At 42.4% G+C, this 22,275-nt stretch overlaps 1 protein-coding gene across 5 annotated transcripts; it reads left to right on the top strand.

Annotated features, from left to right (window-relative positions):
* Positions 1–526: 526 nt before the first annotated feature.
* CDCA7 (cell division cycle associated 7) lies at positions 527–15,143 on the top strand. Of its 5 annotated transcripts, none has more exons than XM_059704048.1 (10): positions 527–680; positions 4,439–4,564; positions 4,983–5,219; positions 7,744–7,971; positions 8,274–8,351; positions 9,522–9,722; positions 11,414–11,551; positions 12,515–12,664; positions 13,104–13,240; positions 13,597–15,143. In XM_059704048.1, the coding sequence occupies exons 1-10, from the start codon at positions 660–662 to the stop codon at positions 13,625–13,627; spliced, it is 1,347 nt and encodes a 448-aa protein (XP_059560031.1). In that variant the 5' UTR covers positions 527–659; the 3' UTR covers positions 13,628–15,143. The 5 variants fall into 5 exon arrangements, with proteins under 5 accessions (XP_059560031.1, XP_059560030.1, XP_059560034.1 ...); XM_059704047.1 differs by having other exon boundaries at positions 7,735–7,971; XM_059704049.1 differs by having other exon boundaries at positions 566–680; positions 4,324–4,564; positions 7,735–7,971.
* The last annotated feature ends 7,132 nt before the right edge of the window (positions 15,144–22,275 follow it).

Raw genomic sequence — 22,275 nt, 5'->3', positions numbered from 1 at the left:
GAAACTTCAACTCTTAGGTAAGACAACTCGGTTTCCTCTGCTTGTAAGAGAGATCAGGATTTAACACATTTTGTTGCTTTAGAATAGATAATGGCGTGGCTACCAGATAAGAAGTGCAAACAAGGAGTGGAGTTCGTGCTTGATTCTTTGATTTTTAATAATGCAAACTGCAGGCCGAATTGGAAATGCTCAGGGCAGAGACCCTCAGGACCCTCGCGGGTTCCCCATAGCCCTCATCTTCACTTCTTCTCCCAGCCCGGAATTCATGCAAATCATCTTGCTAACCCCCCCAGCAATACAAACCACTTTCGCGCCGTTCGCTCAGGACCGTGCAGCAACATAAAGAGAGAAGTCCTGGAGCCCTCAAAACACCACTTTTTCAAGGCGGATTTTAGGGAACCCCAAGGAATTCACTTGAGTTCAGAATATTTAGTGAGCCTCTTTTATTTCTGGGCTGAGCGGGTCGGGCGCTCGGGCGGGCCGATACCACAGCTTGCAGGACCTGCGCTCCACCGCGGGAAAGCCGGTCCGAGCCCCGCCCTTCGGGGCCCGGGTCTGTGCGCCCCGCCCGCCTGCGGCGGCTGCTCGCTGGGACCGCGGCGCGCTCGGTTACTCGGCTCTCTCTTCTCCAAACGCCGGCCTGGGCCCCGGCTACCACCATGGATGCTCGCCGCGTGCTGGTGAGGGCTTGGTGGGCAAACCTGCGGGGCGGGCACGGTGGGTGCGGGCCGACCCCCTCCAACTCCAAGGACTGAGTGCTACTCATCAGCGGGTGGCCGTCCTGGGCGGCGCCCCTTTAGGAAAGCCCCAGGTTTTGTGCAGTTTGGGGTGATTCGGGATCTGGGACAGTCCCCGCCGGGCGTGCGCAAGTGGTGCGCGGCGGTTCAGAGATTTGAGCGATTTGCAGGATGATTGGCAGCGGTGGGGAATCCAGGGCCACGTGGGGTCGAGGTGCACGTGCCGGACAGCGCACGGAGTTGGCCAGTCTCCCCATAGTGTCCGCGGGGCCCCCACTGTGTCCGCGGGCCCGACCCTGGCCGGGGGGATGCGCTCCCTGTGACTTTACCCTGCATGCCCTGCAGCGCCCCGGCCCTTTCCAGCTCCCCGCCCGCTTGTGCCACTTCTAACCGCTCAGGGTCGGTGGGTTGGACGTTTAAAGGTCTTGCACACACTTTGGTGGCGCACACGGGCGGGGGTGTTTCTAGTCCCAGGCGGTGATTAAGTACAATTGCAAGACTTGGAGGTCCAAACTATTTGCAGCCTTTCGTTTTTTTCCCATTCCTTTCCCCAGCCCCCAGGGCCCTTACTCTCAAGCTGCAGGATGTTGGCCCAGTGGAACGTTACTCTTTGCTCTTAACGGAAACCGGAACGTGGGGTCTGCCCCCGGGGAGGGTAGGAGGTGGGGGTAGGGTGAAAAGGAAGAATGTGACATGCTTAAAATAAATATCAGAGTTAGGTTCACAGTGGGGAGGCTGGGGGTGGGGGGAGCGGGTTGGGCACGTGGTTTCGGAGACATCCTAAGAACTAGGCTTTGGTTTTCAGGGTGAAGAAAGCCGTATGTAGCTGAGCTTGGAATCTGACATGCCTGGGTTCAAATTTAAGCAATCGCTCGACTTGAATAATCCATTTCACCTCTCTGAAGCTCAGTTTCCCCATTTGTTAAGTGGGAATAATGATACACCTTTGTTGCAAAGAATGAATTATAATGTGAAAGCATACTTAGTGCCTGGCACCGAAAACACCTACTAAGTGCTATTAGTCTATTACCTGTCTGTCAAAAAAGTTGATCTCAATCATAAGTATTTCCTTGTTTCTTCTATGTCGTTCCCTGCAAACATTTGCCTAGTAACAACTTTTGGCATGTGCTGACTTGTTAAAAGCCCAGCATATACTTCCCTGACTGCTTCCAATGGAATGCCTTCCTCGAATCTGTCTTGAGCCTGTGCTTGCCTTGGTTGATAAGTAAATGGTGATAATTCCTGCAGTAATGCAGGAATACTGCTGTTTTAGGAGATTGTAGGCTGAGTTCTCCTTCCAGCCCTATGATCTTGGACAATAAATTTCATCTTCCCGGAGCCTTGAATGTCCTCATCTGAAAAATGGGGTTCAGAGATCCTTTTAATATGTAGTAGCTCTACCTTTTATCATATTTTATTGCCTTTCTAAAAGGACAAAAGACAAAAACTTCCTAAGGTGGCTGAATGGAGTCTACTTTAGGAGCATAGGATGGTTGGGTACCATCATCATGAAAATAATTTTATTTGCAAGAGACTGTTTCTCTTGAAATTATCGTGTTTTCTTTGATTACGGTTAATTATGCGGGTTAACTGTCAATCGGTTAATAATGCAGATTAACTGTCTAACCCATTAATAATTCAGATGAACTGTCAACCGGTTAATAATGCGGATTAACTGTCAACTGGTTAATAATGCAGATTTTGTAATCCAAAGAAAACACGATAATTTCAAGAGAAACATCAAAAGTGCTTTCCTCAAAGAAATGTCCATCGCTAGCTATTTCCCCCATCTTTCCAGTAATTTGTGGATACCGTCCCAGTAGAACTTTTCCTGTTTTGAGGCAAACCAATTCAGAGACCCCGTTTTCCACTTCTTGGTATGTTTTGAAGTGCTGCTCAGAAAGTGCGTATGCCATCGATCAGAACAAGTGTTAATCTGAAGGAGCAAGGTCTGGTGAATACGGCGGGTGGGTTAATACTTCCCAGGCAAGAGCTTTGAACGTGTCTTTAACTGGTTTTGAAGTGTGTGGTGGTGTGTCATCATGAAGCAGAATCACTCTGCCGTGTCTTCTGGCCCATTCTGTTTGTGGTTCAAATTGATTATTTGTGGTCGGTAGCGATCAGTATTAATGGTTTCACCTGGTTTTAGAAGCTCATAATACACACCTTCCTGACCCCACCAAACGCATAGCATTGTCTTCTTTCCAAAGCCATTTGGCCTTGCAGTCGATGTTGATGGTTGACCTGGATCAACCCATGATTTTGTGCATTTGGGATTCTCAAAATAAATCCACTTTTCATCGCCAGTCACAATTCGATGCAAAAAAGACTTTCTTTCGTGCTGTTGAAGCAACATTTTATTGATGACTTTTCGGTTTTCCATTTGTCTTTCGTTCAGTTGATGTGGCGCCCATTTTCCTTCCTTTAAAATCTTTCCCATTGCTTATAAATGATCGGAAATTGTTTGCTGAGCAACGTTTAATCTTTCTGCAAGTTGTTTTTGAGTTTGACACACATCTTCATCCAATACTTGTAATTGTTGGTCTTCAAACTTTTTCGGTTGACCTGGACAGTCTTTGTCTTTCACATCAAAATCATCACATTTAAAGCGTTTAAACCGGCGTTCACAAGTATCTCGAAGTATACGATAACTTTCAGCAGCACTTTTCTTCAAAATAAAGTAATCAATTAAAACTTCCCGCAAATGCTCTTTTTTGGGGGCACAAAATTCGGCATTTTTAAGCACAAAAAATATCTATGATGTTAATACCTTCAGAAAATTTGACATGAAGCTTTGAAGCTTGTTGTCAATACAACAAAATAGCATACATATCAAATCGCATATATATGTGTAACTCCATCTATTGAAAAAAAAAATCCGCCTTATTAACCGGTACAGCTAGTATGAATGAAAGAAGCATTTTTATATCTACAAGTAATTTGTGCCTTATGAAAGGACTTCTTAAAACTTAAGACTTGTATAGCAGGGGGACTGTTAAGAGCTTGAAAGTCAGGCTAGGCTAGTAGAGCGCTGGGGTGGAATTGGCATACTCCCTGGGTTTGGAGTTCTGTTTGACCTTTAACTTGGCTCCTTGAACAATTATTTGCTCACTGTGTTGATATATTCTATTTGTAAGGACTTGTGCTGAAATCACTTTACCCGCCCTGATCGGAACAAGGCCTGTTTGAAAGCCTGCCATCTTGAAGTAGAAGTGCTGTGTCCAGTTTTGTAGTTTGGGGACTTAGTATCATAGTGCATAGCCCACGGCTTGCAGCAGAAGACCCGATTAGCTTGATTTTTAGCTGAGGGAGAGAGATCACTCCACCATTTTGCACTTTTGAAATACAGTTTACTTTTTTTTAAAGGGCGGATTCTGGGAGTTTGGCATTAAACTCATTGGGAGCTCAGTATAATGCTAAGATCTTGGTGGCTCTTCAGGTCGGTAGAGAGGTAGCTCTACAGATATTTATTTAAGTTGATAAATATCATTACAGTTTTCCTTCAGAGGGGATCCCTTTTTAGGATTTTAGTTAGTTTTGAAAAATTTTCTGTAGCATTTGCTAATTCTACCCTTTTCCTATACAGCGTTTAAAAAATGGATATGTCTGTGCTGTTTGAAGCTACTAAACTAAAAAATGATGTTTTAGTTAGCTGCTGTAGTGAGCATCCCACTTAATGGTACTGCCATTTCCATTTGCAGCAAAAGGATCACAGAGGAAAGAGGAACTTCAAGAAATTCAGCTATGTGAAGTTGATTTCCATGGAAACCTCGTCATCCTCTGATGACAGTTGTGACAGCTTTGCTTCTGATAATTTTGCAAACACAGTAAGTGCTGCCTGAGAATAAACAGAATTGAGTCTGCAGTGCTCAAAAGGCCCCAAGTGCTTTGTGCGTGATTAAAACGGCTTGCTTTTTGCCTACATTTCTATACAGCGGTTATGAAAATACAGTATGCACTGTAATTTCATTTCACTTTTTGCTGTGGTTCTAGGTAGTAATTGTTGGAGGCAGATTAGCTACTTATTCTATCCTTTTGAAATGTCGCCTAACCTAACATGCTTGATGATTTGCCATAACAACTCAGAAATCATTTGTAAACCTCTGAACCGTTTTTCTTTGTAACAAAAGCTATTCTCTTGTAGTGCACTTGTGAATGTGATTTGCTCTCTGCACGGTTTATGGGAAATTGGTTCTTGAAAGAGGGGGGAAGATGCACAACCACATTTATTTATTTATTTTACAGAAACCTAAATTCAGGTCAGATATCAGTGAAGAACTGGCAAATGTTTTTTATGAGGACTCTGATAATGAATCTTTCTGCGGCTTCTCAGAAAGTGAGGTGCAAGATGTGTTAGACCATTGTGGATTTTTACAGAAAACAAGGCCAGATGTCACTAACAAACTGGCCAGCATTTTTCACGCCGACTCTGACGATGAATCATTTTGCGGTTTCTCAGAGAGTGAGATTCAAGATGGAATGGTGAGTTGGAGAATTTCACCAATATCAAGAAGTAAGGTACATTTTGAGGCGTGATGTACTTGCTTTTAAAGAGCTTTTTTTTTTTTTCTTATAATTTTCATTTGAGTCATGCCAGAGATTCTGTTGACCGTTTTAAAATTTGAGAGTAGTTAGGTCTTAAAGCAGTTTACTGAAGTAGTCCTATGTGTAAAGCCTGGAACGTTTTGTAGGCTCGGAAAATCTTGGAAACTGCTAAGGTAAACTTGGCCAACCTCCAGATTTCCATTGCCACAGATATCCAGCCTAATCAGAGGAAGCACACCTGTGTCCTCAAGATTAGTTCCATTCACAGTTAGGTTCCCGTGCCCAGTCCAGTGCCTGGCATAGACCAGGCCTTGGGTAAATGTTCCCACAGTAGATCCATGCATTTGGAAAACCAGTGATGGTAACGCATACGCTAGGGCCCGAGTGCAGATAAAGACAATTAGGGCCCTTCCTGCTTCCACTTTCGCTCCTTTTCCTGCACACACTGCCTTACCTTTTTAACCTCTCCTCCTGCTCAGGCTGCTGCTGCTGCCGCTGCTGTTGCTGCTGCTGCTGCTGCTGCACCACCTGGGTTCCACTCTCCCTGAACATACTGTTCAGTTCTGCAGATGGTTTCTTGGTAGCAAGACTTTCTTGACAAAGGAAGCCGTGTGTTGATTTGCAGTCAGGTGCATGCTCTGCAGCTCAATGTGGTCTGACCGCCTGGAACCACACTTGAGTGACGCTGACATGAGTGAGAGGGCCTGACCAGGGAATGTTTTTATGGCTCTCATAGCTTCATGGCAGTGCAGTATTTCCTGTAATAAGTAATACTGGTCTAAATTCGTGCATATTGGCGTTATCGCCAGGGCAGCTCTGAAAATCTGGACGTGACCCAATCATAGTCTGCAGCCCAAATCACTTCTGGGTATTGTTTCAATTCTTTGTAGGTGCTGAGTGTTGTAATCAATAAAATGCCAATCAATTAAAAGTCTTCGGAACTCATGAAAGTTTTTTGTCATTTTATAGTCTCAATTTGCGTATCCGAAAAGTACATGAAGAGTAGTAAAAGCTGTGGGGATTTTAGAAAGTTTTGAATTTTGAAAGTGGGTCTTCACTTTCTGGGATTTTATGGGGGATTTTTTTTCTTGTTTTTTTTCTCAACCATCACAACAATCTATTTTGGGATAGTATTTTTATTACTCCAAAAGAAACCCAGTACCCATCAACGGTCACTTTGCATCCTTTCCCAACACACTCAGTCACTGGCAACCACCAGTCTGTTTTTTATCGTTATAGGTTTGCCTATTCTGGACTTTTCATAGAAATGGTACCATGTAATATATGGTACCATACAATATGTAGTCCTTTGTGACTGGCTTGTTTCACATAGATTCTTCCATGTTGTGACATAAGCCAATACTTAGCATCTTTTTATTACTGAATCACATTCCATTGTGTGAATATACCACACTTTATCAGTTCATCAGTTGATAGATGTTTTGGCTGTTTGTACCTTTTGGCTATTATGGTACAGACTGCTATGAGCACTGATGTACAAGCTTTTGTGTGGACATACACTTTTGAGTATCTACCTAGGAGTGTAACTGCTGAGTTATAGAGTAGCTGTTTAACCTTTTGAGGCTCTGACAGACTGTTCTCCGAAGTGGCTGCACCATCTTACATTCCAGCCAGCAATGTATGTGGGTGCGAAGTGGTATTTTGTGATCCTGATTTGCATTTCCCCAGTGGCCGATCTTAACACATATTTAATGATGGAAGCCTACATTATTTTAAAATAAGAATTTTCTCATTTTAGCCTTATGATAAGTGGATTAGAGAGGGATCTAGGGTAGTCAATTCATAGAGACAGGAAGCAGACTGGTGGTTACCAGGGGCTGCAGGGAGTTGTTTAAAGGGCACAGAGTTTCAGTTGGAGGTGATGAAAATGTTTTGGAGATGATGGTGGTGAAGGTTGCACACCAATCTGAATGTATTTGATAGCAGTGAACTCTACACTTAAAAATGGTTAAAATGGTAAATTTTATGTTAAGTATATTTTACTACAATTTTTTAAAAAGTAGATTAAAGCCTTGAGACATCATCAGTATAGTTTAATATTGCCATTCGCATTGAAATCATGTTTAGGGGAGAGCACATATTTGTTCCTGTAGGAATAATTTTGAAATACATAAAGATCTATTTTTAAATTAAAAAGAGAGTTGGGATTGTCACATTTAAAAAAAAAAAAAAAAAAGGCCCAGAACCACTGACCTAGGAGCTGTGAATATGGCTTATCACAATGTGTCCCAGATAGGCTGCCGGAGTTACCCTGCACTCAGATTGTTGTATGTATTGATCATTCCCGGTTTTGTTACCCAGAGCTGCCAATTAAAATTGACCATTCAAGTGGCCGGTTAAAATGTATTTGATGCAAGCATCTTTTGTTCAGAGGCAATGTAGCCTGTTCAGCAGACAAGTCACTGATAACTCAATTGTTCTGCTTAACCAGCGATTACAGTCAGACCGTGCCGGCTGCAGGACCCGCAGTCAGAGCAGACGGTCCGGGCCTCTCCGGGTGGCCATGAAGTTTCCAGCTCGAAATACCAGGGGCGCAGCCAGCAAAAGAGCAGCAGCTCCTGCACCCCCCGAGAAATCTGTGGCTGATTCCAACTCTGATTCAGAAGATGAAAATGGCATGAATTTTCTGGAGAAAAGGGCTTTAAATATAAAGCAAAACAAAGCAATGGTAGGTGTCTCACTTGGAATGTGTTAGAATGAGCTCTTCCAGCTTTTCTCTAAGCCACTTGTTGATTATCTGTGTCAAGAACTGTTTTCAGTGTAGCTATGAAGTCATTATTTTTACAGTGTGTGCTTTCAAATGTGTTTCTTTCCCTAAGCTCACTTTCCTTTTGTAAAAAATCTATTAGTCTTGGTAAATGTGTAGGAGAAATCAGAAACTCTGAGATATTCGACAGTAATTTCCATAAGTTGCTCATTTTCAGCAGTTATGCTAAACCAATAATTTCTGCTTCGTTTCCTTCCCTTTAGCTTGCAAAGCTAATGGCGGAATTAGAAAGTTTCCCTGGCTCATTCCCTGGACGGCATTCCCTCCCAGGCCCCCGATCAGTAAGTGCAACTCCTTGTTTGTTCAGTAGCATTTTGGGCAGGTCTGAGGTAGGTTTGTTAGGATATTTGTAAATCCAGTCTCCTTATTTTGTGTGATCTTATAGACAAAGAGGAAACCTTCTCATAGAGCGGTGTGGGGATGTGTGTAAGAGGGATTTTGTAGACAAAGAGGAAATAGAGGAAACCTAACACACCTCTGGGACTCTTCTTCCTGGGGAAGGTGTGGCCTCCCTATGCCAGGCTTGTGCAGTGCTCAGACCCCTTTTGATTGGTTATTTCTCTTTTTTTCTAACCAGACTAAACCCCTCAAGGGCACAGAATAAAGATAGGAAAATATTTTTCCTGTATTCCAGCATTTGCACATTTCTCTTTCATGGTAGATGCATAGTAATCAATGTTTTTAAAATCTGAGAAGGAAAAAGAAATGATTTCTTAACCAAGTCATGGCCTAATATATGTGAGTGTATTCTGAGAACTAAGCTGGTGTAACTCGGGGGAATTTGGTGTTGTCTGCTGTGGTACAAAAGAAAAGACTTTCCTTCCCTACCCCTCCTTGAGGAGAAAAGGAAGAAGCTAGCAAGGAATGGAAGAAGGAAAGCCACACATACATTCTCTTTTGTGTACTGTAGAAACAGTGAGTGTGTCAGGGCTTAAGAGATGTCGTAGAGCCTGGCCAGTGTGGCTCAGTGGTTGAGTGTCAACCTATGAACCAGGAGGTCACAGTTCGATTCCCAGTCAGGGCACATGCCCGGGTTTCGTGCTCCATTCCCTGCGTTGGGTGTGCAGGAGGCAGCCGATCAATGATTCTTTCTCTCTCATCATTGATGTTTCCATCTCTCTCTCTCCCTCTTCTTTCCTCTCTAAAATCAATAAAAAAATATATATTTTTTAAAAAGAGATGTAGAAAAGGTTGTTTTGGAAAATGAGATTTATTCTTACATCGTTATTATGTAGATGAATAAATAAATTACTTCTCAGTTGGAGAGAAACAGGACTTGGTGTTACAAAAGCAAAATTATAGCAGCTGTTTTTTGGGCTCATTTCCCATGCATTATAGAAAGAACAGAAAATCAGAAAATGGAGCTCTCCCTTTACTTAAACACATGCATAGGAGAAGGTACCACTTCCCTTCATTCTGGAATAAATGGGTCTGTCGTGTGTTTTGTTTAGCAACCAAAGACACCCCGGAGGCGCACGTTCCCAGGTGTTACGTCCCGGAGAAACCCCGATCGGAGAGCACGTCCTCTTACCAGGTCAAGGTCCCGGATCCTTGGGTCCCGTGGCGCTCTCCCCACGGAGGAGGAGGAGGCAGAGGAGGAGGATAAGTACGTGCTGGTGAGAAAGAGGAAGACCATGGACGGCTACTTGAACGTGAGTTCTCCACATTTGTGCTTGCGCTTCTGTTTCTCATCTTCTGTAGGCCTAACGCCAAATGATTCACATTAAATGTTCTTCTCAAACTGCTCAGAATTGTTAATGTCATACCAAGTTATTTGGTGATTTTTTTTAAGTCATCAATAACAGTGTAGACTTTTCAAGAAACTTCAAAGAACATTTTATAAACTGAAGATAATTAGACTTTCCACAGATTTTCTTGCTCCATTGACATACAGCATTCTCATGAGTTTTAAATAATTTTAACTTTTTTGTTGTTGTTAATCCTCACCTGAGGATATTTTTTTCATTGCTTTTCAGAGGATGGAAAGGCGGGGAGGGGGAAGGGGAGAGAGAGAGAGAGACATTGATGTGAGAGAGACACACTGATTGGTTGCCTCTCACACGTGCCCAGGGAGCGAACCTGCAATGCAGGTACATGCCCTTGACCAGGAATTAAATCCGAGACCCTTTGGTGAGCATTTGATGCTCTAGCCATTGACCCACACTGGCCAGGGCAATTTTAACTTTTCATTCTCTTGGAATTTAACATCTGACATTGGTTAACCTTCAAAAGTAATAGACTTGGTGCCCCTAGTGTGATTTTTTGTGTGTGTTCATTGAAAGAACTGATTAAACTTACATCTTCATTACATTTGTAATGTCTGTGTCCTGTGGGAATTCTTTGGTGTATCCAGGCCATTGCTAAAGGTCTTGAGACATGTGTATGGTTTCCATCTCATATGAATTCTGTCATGACTACAGAGTTGTGCATTTTTCATAAAGCTGGTTACACGCAGTACCTTCGTAAAGTTTCTCCCTGGTAAGAATTTTGTTATGTTCCACAAGGCTTACACTTTGGATAGGCCTTGCCATATATTTGTTTGGTTTCTCTCAAAAATGGTACAGTGGTTGGCAAAAGTAGGTTTACAGTTGTTTGTATGGAAAAATACAAGAATAAATTCTGTGTTTCATGTACTCCCACCCACACTTGTAAATTCTGGTATCAAGTGAGGTGTGAGCCCTGGTTACAGGCTTTTCCACATATATGAGTTTTATATGATTTCTCTCCACAGTGGAGTCTCTGACGTTGAGTAAGGCTTGAACACTTAACATAAGTTTTATCTCAGTCATATGTGTAAGGTTTCTTTCTACTTGAATTCTTTGATGATTCCCAAAGCTTGAGCTTTGAATAAAAGCATTGCTACATAAATTAGGTTTATAATGTTTCTGTTCAGTATTTTCTGATGCTCAGTAAGGCTTGCAAATGGGGTAAAAGCTTTGACACATAACACTACCCTTTGTAAGGTTTCTCTCTAGTGTGGATTTTCTTATGTTGAGTAAGATTTGAACTCTGTCTAAAGGTTTTACCACACTGACTACATTTTTAAGTTTTCTGTCCTATAAATGGATTCTCTTATGACTGCAAGTTGTGAATGTCTGGAATATTTGATGATTTTTGTTAGCGGGTGAAGGAGTCAAAGTTTTCTTCTTTGTCGGCTTTTCTTAGTTTTAGGAATCATTTCCATGATGGTGTCTTGTAAACTGAGGACTTGTCTCCTCTCCATAAGCCTTAAGAAAGATTTCCCAAGTTGAATTCTCTGTGAAAAAATGATAAATCAGGTGTCTGAGACTCGGGACTGAGGAGAGCCGGTCAGAACACTGTTCCCGTGCTTGCTGTTATGCAGGATGATGACATGCCCCGTGGTCGTCGTCCTGGATCCATGACCCTTCCACATGTCATCCGCTCAGTGGAAGAGATTACAGAGGAGGAGTTGGAGAACATTTGCAACAATTCTCGAGAGAAGATATACAGCCGCTCATTGGTAAAAGCCTCCACTTTCTGAATGAAAATGTAAACGTCTGTGAGAGGAAGGATAGCCTCTCTCCTTAGAGTTTTGCTGATGTTCTAAATGTCCAGGCATATGGGATGTGTGCCTGAGTCTTTCATATGAGAAAAGAGAGTTTTGTAGCATCCTTGGGATCTAGCCCTCCTCAGTCTTCAGTAGCGTTAAATCTTTTGTGTTAGTTTAGAAATTGGTTCATCCAGCACATATTTCCTGTGTATCTATTAGGCGTGTCTACATAGATGGGTGATGGGTAGATGGTGGTGTGCTAAAGATAAGAAAGGATTCTGGGCAAGTGTTCTTGCACGTTAAGACCTTTATTTGAAGGAAAGAAGTGTAGATACTATTGAATCTGCCAACCGAATGAAATCGCCATGCTTGAGATACTTTCCATGTCCTAGCACAGTGGTCGGCAAACTCATTAGTCAACAGAGACAAATATCAACAGTACAACGATTGAAATTTCTTCTGAGAGCCAAATTTTTTAAACTTAAACTATATAGGTAGGTACATTGTGATTAACTTAATTAGGGTACTCCTAAGCTGGCCTTTGCTAAAAACGTCCTCAATCTGATTGGGGTACGTTCGCTGAGGTCGGCCCCTTCCCACTCTCCCATCCACACTCGTCTGGTATACTTGTTTCGTCTATCTCCTTTCCGAAAACCAACATCTGGGCATGGGCCACGAAGTTTCAATTGCACTGTACGTGCGCGCCCGCACATGGTATTTTGTGGAAGAGCCACACTCAAGGGGCCAAAGAGCCGCATGTGGCTCGCGAGCTGCGGTTTGCCGACCACTGTCCTAGCACATACATGTGTATATAAGATAGGAAATAAGATTCAAAATGTCAGACCACCTATCAGGGAGGACATTCTTTAAATAAGCTGGTTTTCTCTACAGAAAGCAGTGTTGTTGTTGTTTTAACTTGCTTTTTATTGGTAGGGATCTACTTGTCATCAGTGCCGCCAGAAAACCATCGATACCAAAACAAACTGCAGAAACCCAGAGTGCTGGGGCGTTCGGGGCCAGTTCTGCGGCCCCTGCCTTCGGAACCGCTACGGTGAAGAGGTCAAGGACGCCCTGCTGGATCCAGTAGGTGCCCGGAAGGGTGGTTCTGTGGGCTTTGAAGGTCAGGCGCTAGCTGATGGGGCCAGAAAGATGGCATCGGAGAAAGGGTTTCTGTTGTGGGGCTTTCATTTCGGGAAAGGCAGGTGAATTCATAGTGCTGGTGCTGGGTGGGTGTCAGCCCTTTCCCGAGAGCTCGGGACCTGCCTGTTCAGGGGAATCTGATTCTCCGTTCATGTTCTCCCCTGGTCAATGCCGAATGACTTTCTGTGCTGAAATTCCTAAGGGAACATTAGGCGTGACTAGTGGATATTAACCATGTTAAGATTTTTTTTCTTTTAATAAAAAAATGAAAAGATTTAAAAGCGATTGATGATACTCACCTTAGAGGTTAAATAGGAGTAGATAAGTAAGGGGGAGAGAGGGAGTAGGTTTGATTTAATTGTGCCTTTTCACAATTCTTCAGAACTGGCATTGCCCGCCTTGTCGAAGAATCTGCAATTGCAGCTTCTGTCGTCAGCGAGATGGGCGGTGTGCGACTGGGGTCCTGGTGTACCTAGCCAAATACCATGGCTTTGGGAATGTGCACGCTTACTTGAAAAGGTAATGATTGTGTTTTTTCTCTCTTCCACACCCAAATATTATATTCATTTATGTCTTAATAAAAGGATGGTAGAAGTCAGAGTAGTGGTTATCTCAGGGGGTGGGGGTGCAGGTATTGACCGGAAAGGGGCACATTGAGAGTCTTTTGGAATGTTTAAAACATTTTATGTCACCTGGGCAGTGGAGATCTGTGTGTGGGTGCATGTGTGTGTATAAATTCAAGATGTGCACAACATATGTTAAAGCATGTATGTTATAACTCAATAAAAACATTTCTAAAAGAGTGAATTAGGCTTTCAGGAGAGAGTTCTTAGTTTGAAAACAATGCCCTGACATGTTTCCTTTTCTTCTTTCAGCCTGAAGCAGGAGTTTGAGATGCAGGCATAGTATTTGGAAGGTCCACTTCCTGCTTTCCACTGCGCCCGTCTTCCTTGTTAAAGTTTTCCATGGTGTCACGCGGCGGAATCCAGAGTTAAGAATTCTGATGATCAGTTTGTTTATAGGAAACTCAGATCAAGTTAATCTCATCGGCTGTGTTTCCCAGCCTCCCGGAGGCATGTTTCCAGCTGTGCTTTGTCCTCTTGCCATTTCTTTGCTTTCTCCTGCCCCTCATCGCACACCAACTCCCTCTATTTACAGTAGGTCTCTCTCACCCTCTCGTTTCTGAATTCTTTTAAAACGACAGTTTTATGAAAGCATGTTTGATTTAATCGGTGTTGAAATAGCCCTGGAATCCACCTATAAAACCGAGCACTTAGAAACGCAGTAGTGGTGTTAACTAATTACATCTATTGAGATCAGCCCTCTAACTTGTTGACACAAAAACAGTGGGCATGATGGTCACACTAGTTGACATTTCTTACAGAATCAAGGCCCGAAATTCTTAAAAAACGATGTGGAGGAATGAGGTAATTGTTGGAAAGTGGGGTATGTTACTTTGGATGCCTCTAATGAGAATATTCCATTATGGTGCTTATTATACAAGTAGTCATCACTGGGATTTAGTTGCTGATTTTTTCCACCATGAGGTTGGGTGGTACATCGGGCTCAAACTGGCACAATCCAAAGAATTGTGGACAGTGCTACATTCGCAGTCATTATAGAAAAGACATCCTAGGGCAGTGGTTGGCAAACTCATTAGTCAACAGAGCCAAATATCAACAGTACTTCTTCAAAATAGACTCGCCCAGGCCGAACACCGACTTCTGCGCATGGGCCATGAAGTTTCGATCGCACTGTACGTGCGCCCGCACGTGGTATTTTGTGGAAGAGCCACACTCAAGGGGCCAAAAAGCTGCATGTGGCTCGCGAGCCGCAGTTTGCTGACCACGGTCCTAGGGAATTAGTATGAAATAGGGTGGTTTGAATTCATGATGTAACCTTCAGTATAATGGTAGCTTGCCAACTTTATTTCATTTAATAAATGTAAGGCATTTCAAATTCTTGATCATTTTGCTTGGAAAATTGATACTAATATTAGCATACAATTTGCAGTTTTTGTTTTCTTGAAGAAATTTTTTGTTTTCAGACATAAGGTAGAGGCTTTTACCAATGAAAGCTAGGCACGAGGTTCGTGTTCAGTGTTCAGGTTTCAAGCACTTTTAGAGCAACGAGAAGTGCCTTTTTGGAGATGGGTGACTTTCCAGTTTGTTGACTTGACATCTCCGCCAGTTTAGTTTCTGGGCAGATTTCATGTGTCGACCCCCCCCCCCATTTTTTTCGCATTAATCACTTGGTAGAGGTGGGTCTGAGTGTGGTCCATTTCCCTTTGCCAGTGCAGCCTGTTGCTGTGTCCTTTCAGTGATGCATACATGGAACTTGAATCAATAAATGTAAATAGAGCTTTTGATCTGTAATGCTTTTATATAAAGTTTTTATTTTGATAATAAAACATTTTGTTCTAGCTTGTCTTTTTTTAAGTCTATAATGCTCAATCTTACTGCACTGAATTTTAATTTTTTCCCTCCTATTTAAACATCAGACTATTTCTGCCTTTTCTAATCTCCCTTGTGCATTAAGTTTCTGAATGTCTGATAGCTGGGATCAGAAAATCTACCAAGACAGACAGCTAGATGGCCAGATAGAAATAACATGTGCCCCTGAAGTTTTGCAGTGTTTCCCTTACCATTTGCCAACACAAGTACTAACAGCGATTTCACAATACTTAGCTTGCTTTTATCAACCATTCAAGTATTTATTTAAAGGCATGCTGTGCTTTGAAACTTGTTCTAGGACTGAGAATCCAGACAAAAAAGGGATGGTCTGAAAGCTCTTAACCCAATTCTGTAGACCAGGGTTGGCAAGCTGCAGCCCATGCTCCAGATCCTGCTGCAGCCTTATGTTCATATGGCACAGGAACTATATTTCTGTGTTGTTGTTTTTTTACGTTTTTGGAGGGTTGTGAAAACTGTGACAGGCAATATGGCCTATTTGGGTTGAAGTTTTATAACATATGTAGATCCAAAGGAAATGGATATCTTCATAAACTGGAATCTTAAGAACCCAAATTATAATCTAAAATTTTTAGGTATATGATTAGGAAGCTTACATTTTTAGAGTTATTCAAATTGGTGGTGGTTTGGAACATTGTGGTGTTGTCATGTTTTACTACTATGAACTGATAGTGGTTTTCATTAGAAATATTGACTAGTAACAGTTGAGTCCCAAGGCCTTAACTCTTAAAGGATTTACAATGTAGTGGAGAAACTAAGACACAAACCTATAACCTGATTAGGAATGAAGAGAGGAAAATTGGCATTTTCTCATTACCAAGCATTTCTTACCTAACAGTGGTTAGGCTCATGGATTCTGTAATGACTCCCATCTGACAAGGAAACCTTAGGTCAGTTGCTCAGTCCCAGCCTTGGTAGTGAGGACCCCATGCTTCCTTCCACACACTCCACTGGAAGCTCCACACACCATCCTTAGAGTTGAGAGAACTCAAAATTTTGATGATCAGATGTAGAGAAGTAGCGTTATGACAGTCCTGCCCCAAATGAGCAAGAATTGCCTGTATATTTGTCTTTCCAACCTGATTATCCAAGGTTGAGATGGTACCTACCTTTATCGCCATTACTAGGGTTGAGAACGAAATCTAAACTATAATGGACTAAAGTAACTTCCTAATGAAGAGGGCAAAGGCAGTAGAGGGGGCTGTAGGAGGGCTTTATTTGTGCTTTATTTTTAGAACGAAGGAGTGAGGGAACTGATGGCTCAAGGTCAGGTAGAAAATTGGGTTATTTGCGGTTAAGAGTTGAGTGCTTTGGAGCCAGGCTGGAGAGGATTCCACTTTGAGAGGAGAGTCACAGCAAATTCTGAGGGAAATAAAAGGTGAGCAAGTGTTATGTTAATGTTTACCACACATTTATGGGGTAATATCTCAAAGATGAAGTAAATCCAGAGGAGGTGACAAAACTGTCCGATGTCACACAGTGGCAGAGCTAGACTGGTGTGTTAGGGTTTTGTTACATTTATTTTTTAAAACTAACCTGAGCTTGCCTGCCTTAGGACTCAGAAAAGCAGGGGAGGGGGCTACTCAGGTTCTGTCGGTGAGAATAAAGGTGTCTTGGGTATGGAAGCCTGGCTGAATGGCTTCTGCAGAAACCCTGTTGAGCAGGGAGACAGGCCAGGCTGGGTGGGGGCCTAGGGCTGTGCCGTCAGGAGGGGCTGGGAGTGGGGTAGTAGGGAACCAGGGTACTGGATCATTCAGCATAGATATTTGAAACCATTCAGCCTTTTAACTGGGGGCATTAAACTCCAGTAGGTAGAAGACTCCTTAGATTAACTACAACATTGGGGAAGAAGAATGCTAAGAGGAGAGCAAGAACCTCAAAAGTGTTGCTGTGAGCCAATGGAGGATGGACTAAAGCTTAGGAAGGCAGTAGGCAGCTGGGGATCTTTGCTTGGGAATGTGTAAGGAATGGATTGATTGCAGAGAAATTGACATGTTCCAGGTAGAGGGCCTTTTCCAAGATAATATCCAGATGACGCAAGACTTGTTTGAAGGAAAGAGCAAGAAATAAAGGAAACATTTAAGGTTAAAAGTTACTAACATTTGAGTTTCGTCAATCTCCCCTGCATTTTGTTTTATAAGGTTGCATTTATGTTTTATGTACAACTTCTTTAGCATGAAGAATGTCAAAACACTTCAAATGGCTATACAGTATTTGTGTGTGTGTGTGTGTGTGTGTGTGTGTGTGTGTGTGTGTGTGTGTATACATAGTTTACTGGGATATCTGGATTATTAACAATCGCTATTATGAGTAATGCTGTAATTAACATTGTTGTGCCTGAATCTTGGGTTAAAATAAATTTCTAGAAAGTGCAGTAACTCAATTACCGGGATGAAGGAAGGTAGGAGATTGGGATTTTTCAGAGTGTGGGGCTGATCTATAGACCTGAGCTGCTCAGGTGAAACTGGGTGTAGTCCAAGGGTGGAGGGAGAGGAGGTGAGCTGCTTAACTGGAAACCAAAATGGAGGCATGGCTCTCTGCAGGTGGGCTCAGCCTGTGAGATTGCCAATCTGCATAGCTGGCCAAATGAACATTTTTATGTAATCCCCGGACTTGAATTTGTTGCAAGTGTTCATTGTCAGATGAAAGTACCTGCTGATAATGCATGATTGCAGCAGTGCTCAATCCAACATTATGACTATCTGCCAAAGGAGGCAAACAAGAGTCAGCTGGGCACCTCCTAGGCACCAGGCTCAGTGCTCAGTGCTCAGTGCAGTATGTAAGTTCTTCATAGCAGGCACTTTAGAGATGAGGTGACTCAACAAGGCTGAGTAATTTCTGAAGACTCAAGAGCCCACGCATGCTCTCCTAACCCAAGAAGAGAGGTATTAGCACCAAACACCCTTGGGAGGATTTCTGATAGATCTGGCTACATACCTAGATCATGGCACATAATACCTGCCACCCATAGTTCATTTAACTTATTTCCCTCTGTAGACCATCTTTGATCCAAATACCCTTATCATGTAGTAGACACTCAACAAATATTTATTAAATATTTATCAAAAGACAAGTTGAGTGTCCTGGGTAGGAAAATTCCTGAGATTTTGGTAGAGAGAACTAACATGATGGAATCCCAACATTGGAAGCATTATTTCCTGAGCTGTAACCTTTCTTTGATACGTTGTTAGGTTCATTTGTTTTATTTTGCATTTGATTTTAAAGGCTCCTTTTTTTAAAAAAAAATTAGAATTTAATTTTATTTTATACTAGGGGCCCGGTGCACGAAATTTGTGCACTGGGTGTGGGGGGGGGGGGAGTGTCCCTCAGCCCAGCCTGCCCCCTCTCACATACTGGGAGCCCTCAGGCGTTGACCCCCATCACCCTCCAATCGCAGGATCGGCCCCTTGCCCAGGCCTGACGCCTCCGCCAGAGGTATCAGGCTTGGACAGGGGACTCCCATCTCCCCCCATCACTGGCTCTGAGCCCCGCCCAGGCCTGATGCCTCGGCCAGAGGAGTTGACCCTCATCACCCTCCAATCACCAATCACCGGATCGGCCCCTTGACCAGGCCTGAGGCCTCCGGCAGAGGTGTCAGGCCTGGGCAGGGGACCCCTAGCTCCCTGTGGTTGCAGGCTCCGCCCCTGCCCAGGCCTAACGCCTCTGGCTGAGGCGTCCGGCTCGGGCAGCGGGGACCCACAGCTGCAGCGGCCCCACAATCGTGGGCTCCACTTTAGGCCCAGGCAAGGGACCCCTAGCTCCCGGGACTGCCAGCTTCCACCGTGCCCAGCTCCCATCGCTGGCTCCACCCCTACTTCCTGCTATCACTGGCCAGGGCGGCAAAGGCGCCTGATTCTCCGATCATGGCTGGGGGGCAGGGCAAAGGCGGCCCCAGGGCCGCCTTTGCCCTGCCCCCCAGCTCTTAGCTCCCTCCTGGGTTTCCGATCACTGTCAGTGGCAGGGGGCTTCTTCCTGCTTTCCCTTTCGCCTCCCTGCATTGTGCCTACATATGCAAATTAACCGCCATCTTGTTGGCAGTTAACTGCCAATCTTAGTTGGCAGTTAACTGTCAATCATAGTTGGCAGTTAATTTGCATATAGCCCTGATTAGCCAATGAAAAGGGTATCGTCGTACGCCAATTACCATTTTTCTCTTTTATTAGTGTAGATTGATGTAAAACAGTTACATGTTTCTGTTTCTGTGGATTTGCCTATTCTGGACATTTGGGAACATACAATATGTGGCTTTTTGTGTCTGGTTTCTTTCACTTAGCACGATGTTTTCAAAGTCAAGCTTACAGATAAGATGTTTTTAGAGAAGCCTGGATGATATCTCCGTCCTTCCACCCTGATCCTTCTCCCCTCTATAGGTAAACATTTAAAAGGTTTTATGACGTATACTCTGATTTTCAAAACTATAAGCAAATATGAATATATATTTGTACCCTCCTCTTGCCTTCTCAGATAAATGGCAGCATCACTACATATTGCATACTTCTCTCTATTAGGCCTTTTTTAAAAAAAACACACACAAACAAAACAACTATATACAGTATATGGGAGAGATATACATAGTTAAATGATCATACCAAGAATGATGAAATAGACTCACATATATGAACGTGGAGCTAAGCTGTAACATTTCAGAGGAAAAGATATTGTGGAGAGTGGTTTTCTCTCCTACTCAAATACCCAAGGACAGACTGTTCTGTGAGCTTGTGCTAAGGAAGCCGAAATCTCATATGAGCGGGAACCAGTATTTCAGTTTTCTCTTATTTTTATTTGATTACACGTTCTTTTATAGGCTGATCCTCAAGTTTGTCTCCTAAATTAAATAGCTGTAAATGTTTCTCACTTCTTGGAGACCATCCAGTATGGCTTTTTAAAAAGCAATCATTACCACTGGAGCTAGCCTGCATTTCTAAGACATGACCATTTTCAGTATCTATAGAGCTGAAGGAGGAAAAATATGTAAATAAAATTCCTTTATGCACATGCTTCCTGCAACTCTTGTTGCCAGCCAAATTCTTGTAAATCATCATAAACAGATGCTACTGAAATAAATGACTACGGAAAATTATGGAGATAGATTCTGTTTATCTTATTTTTCAGCATTGGGGAGGGAGTAAAGGATATTAACTAAATTTTATCTGTCTGCATGATGATTAGGGCCGACACCAGGAACTCTATTAATTGATGTCAGTAAGGCAAGATGTGGGACTTGAGAACTAGAGAGCTGCTCCCGGTAAGGCAGAGTTTCTATGGCAACTTGGTTTGCTTTACCAAAGAGCTGGGTTTTGAAAATAACCCAATGTCAGGTTTGCTGGGTCTTTGCCAACTGTTTAGCTTTTTGTTACTTTGTTTAACCTAAAAAAATTGAAGTAAAATTCATATAACATAAAATTTACCATATGTACAATCCGGTGGTTTCCAGTACATTCACCAACTTGTGTAACTACTGCCAGCCAGTACGTAGCTCCAGAACATTTTCAGCACCCCCAAAAGAAACTGGGTACTCCACTCTCTCTCCTCCTCAGCCCTGGGAAACTCATCTGCTTTCTGTTTCTGTGGATTTGCCTATTCTGGACACTTGGGAACATACAATATGTGGCTTTTTGTGTCTGATTTCTTTCACTTAGCATAATGTTTTCAAGGTTTATCCTTGTAGTAGGTATCAGTACTTCATTTCTTTTTATGGCCAGATAATATTTGTTTATGGATATACCACCATTTACCCATCATCAGTTGATGGATATTTTGGTTGTTTTCCCCTCGGCTATTATGCATAATGCTGCTATGAACATTTGTTTACAAGTCTTTGTTTGAATACCTGGTTTTAATTCTGTTATGTTATACCTAGGAGTGGAATTGCTGGGTCATGTAGTAACTTTTTCATTGTTTGGGTAACTGCCAGACTGTCTTTTCACTAGCTTGATCCTCTTCTTTGATACCCAAAAGTTTATTTTAATAGAGACTAATTTATCTATTTTGTTGTTGTTGTTGCTTTTGGTGTCATATCCAAGAATCCATGAAGATTTATGCCTATGTTTTTCTTCTAAGATTATTATAGTTTTAACTGTTACAGTTAGGTCAGTGGTTCATTTTTAGTTATTTTTTGTATACGGTGTAAGGGTAAGGATCCAGCCTCATTCATGTGTATAGAATATCCAATTGTCCCAGCACCATTTGTCGCAAAGACTCTCTTTTCCCCGTTGAATGATCCTGGCAACCTTATTGAAAATCCGTTAACCATAACGTGTGGGTGTACTTGTGGACTCTCGATTCTGTTCCATTGATCGTTATGTCTATCCTTATGACAATACAATCACTGTTTCGATTATTACACTGTTTTGTAATAAATTGTGAAATTGGGAAGTGTGATCCCTCCAACTTTCTTCTTTTTCAAGATTATTTTGACTATTCAGTGCCCTTTGAAATTCCACATGAATTTTAGGATCAGCTTATCCATTTCTGCAAAAATGGAAGTTGGAATTTTGATAAGAATTGCAATGAATATGTACTTCAATTTGGGAAGTATTGACATATTAACAATATTGTCTTTTAATCCATGAATATGGGATGTCTTTCCATTTACTTAGGTTTTTAATCCCTTTTAATAATGTTTTATAGTTTTTAGTGTACAAATCTTACATCTCCCTGGTTAAATTTATCCTTCCCAAATTATTTTTTTTAACATATTTTTATTATTTCAGGGAGGAATGGAGAGGGAGAGAGAGATAGAAACATCAATGATGAGAGAGAATCATTGATCACCTGCCTCCTGCATGCCCCCTACTAGGGATCAAGCCCACAACCTGGGCATGTGCCCTGACCTGGAATTGAACCATGACCTCCTGGTTCATAGGTTGATGCTCAACCACTGAGCTATACTGGCTGGGCTCTCCCCCTGCCCCCAAATTATTTTTTATGATCTTGTAACTGAAATGATTTTAATTTATTTTTCAGATTGTTTGTTGCTTATATATGGAAATACAACTCATTTTTGTATATTAAAGTTACCATTATTTTTAAGGAAACTGTTTTCCTTTCAGTGAATCCTTGAGAACTAGTTCTAATTCTTTG

Source organism: Myotis daubentonii, chromosome 7 (genome assembly GCF_963259705.1).
Source record: "Myotis daubentonii chromosome 7, mMyoDau2.1, whole genome shotgun sequence".
Classification (NCBI taxonomy): Eukaryota; Metazoa; Chordata; class Mammalia; order Chiroptera; family Vespertilionidae; genus Myotis; species Myotis daubentonii.
Note: the sequence above shows the minus strand (reverse complement) of the source record. Positions and strands in the feature narration are given on the sequence as shown.

Bases quoted from the DNA above. Each gene is read 5' to 3' on its own strand.
- CDCA7 (XM_059704047.1), top strand. From the start codon at position 660: ATGGATGCTCGCCGCGTGCTG. The intron at 4,565-4,982 runs GTAAGTGCTGCC...TTTATTTTACAG, and splicing joins CTGATAATTTTGCAAACACA to AAACCTAAATTCAGGTCAGA. The intron at 7,972-8,273 runs GTAGGTGTCTCA...CCTTCCCTTTAG, and splicing joins TAAAGCAAAACAAAGCAATG to CTTGCAAAGCTAATGGCGGA.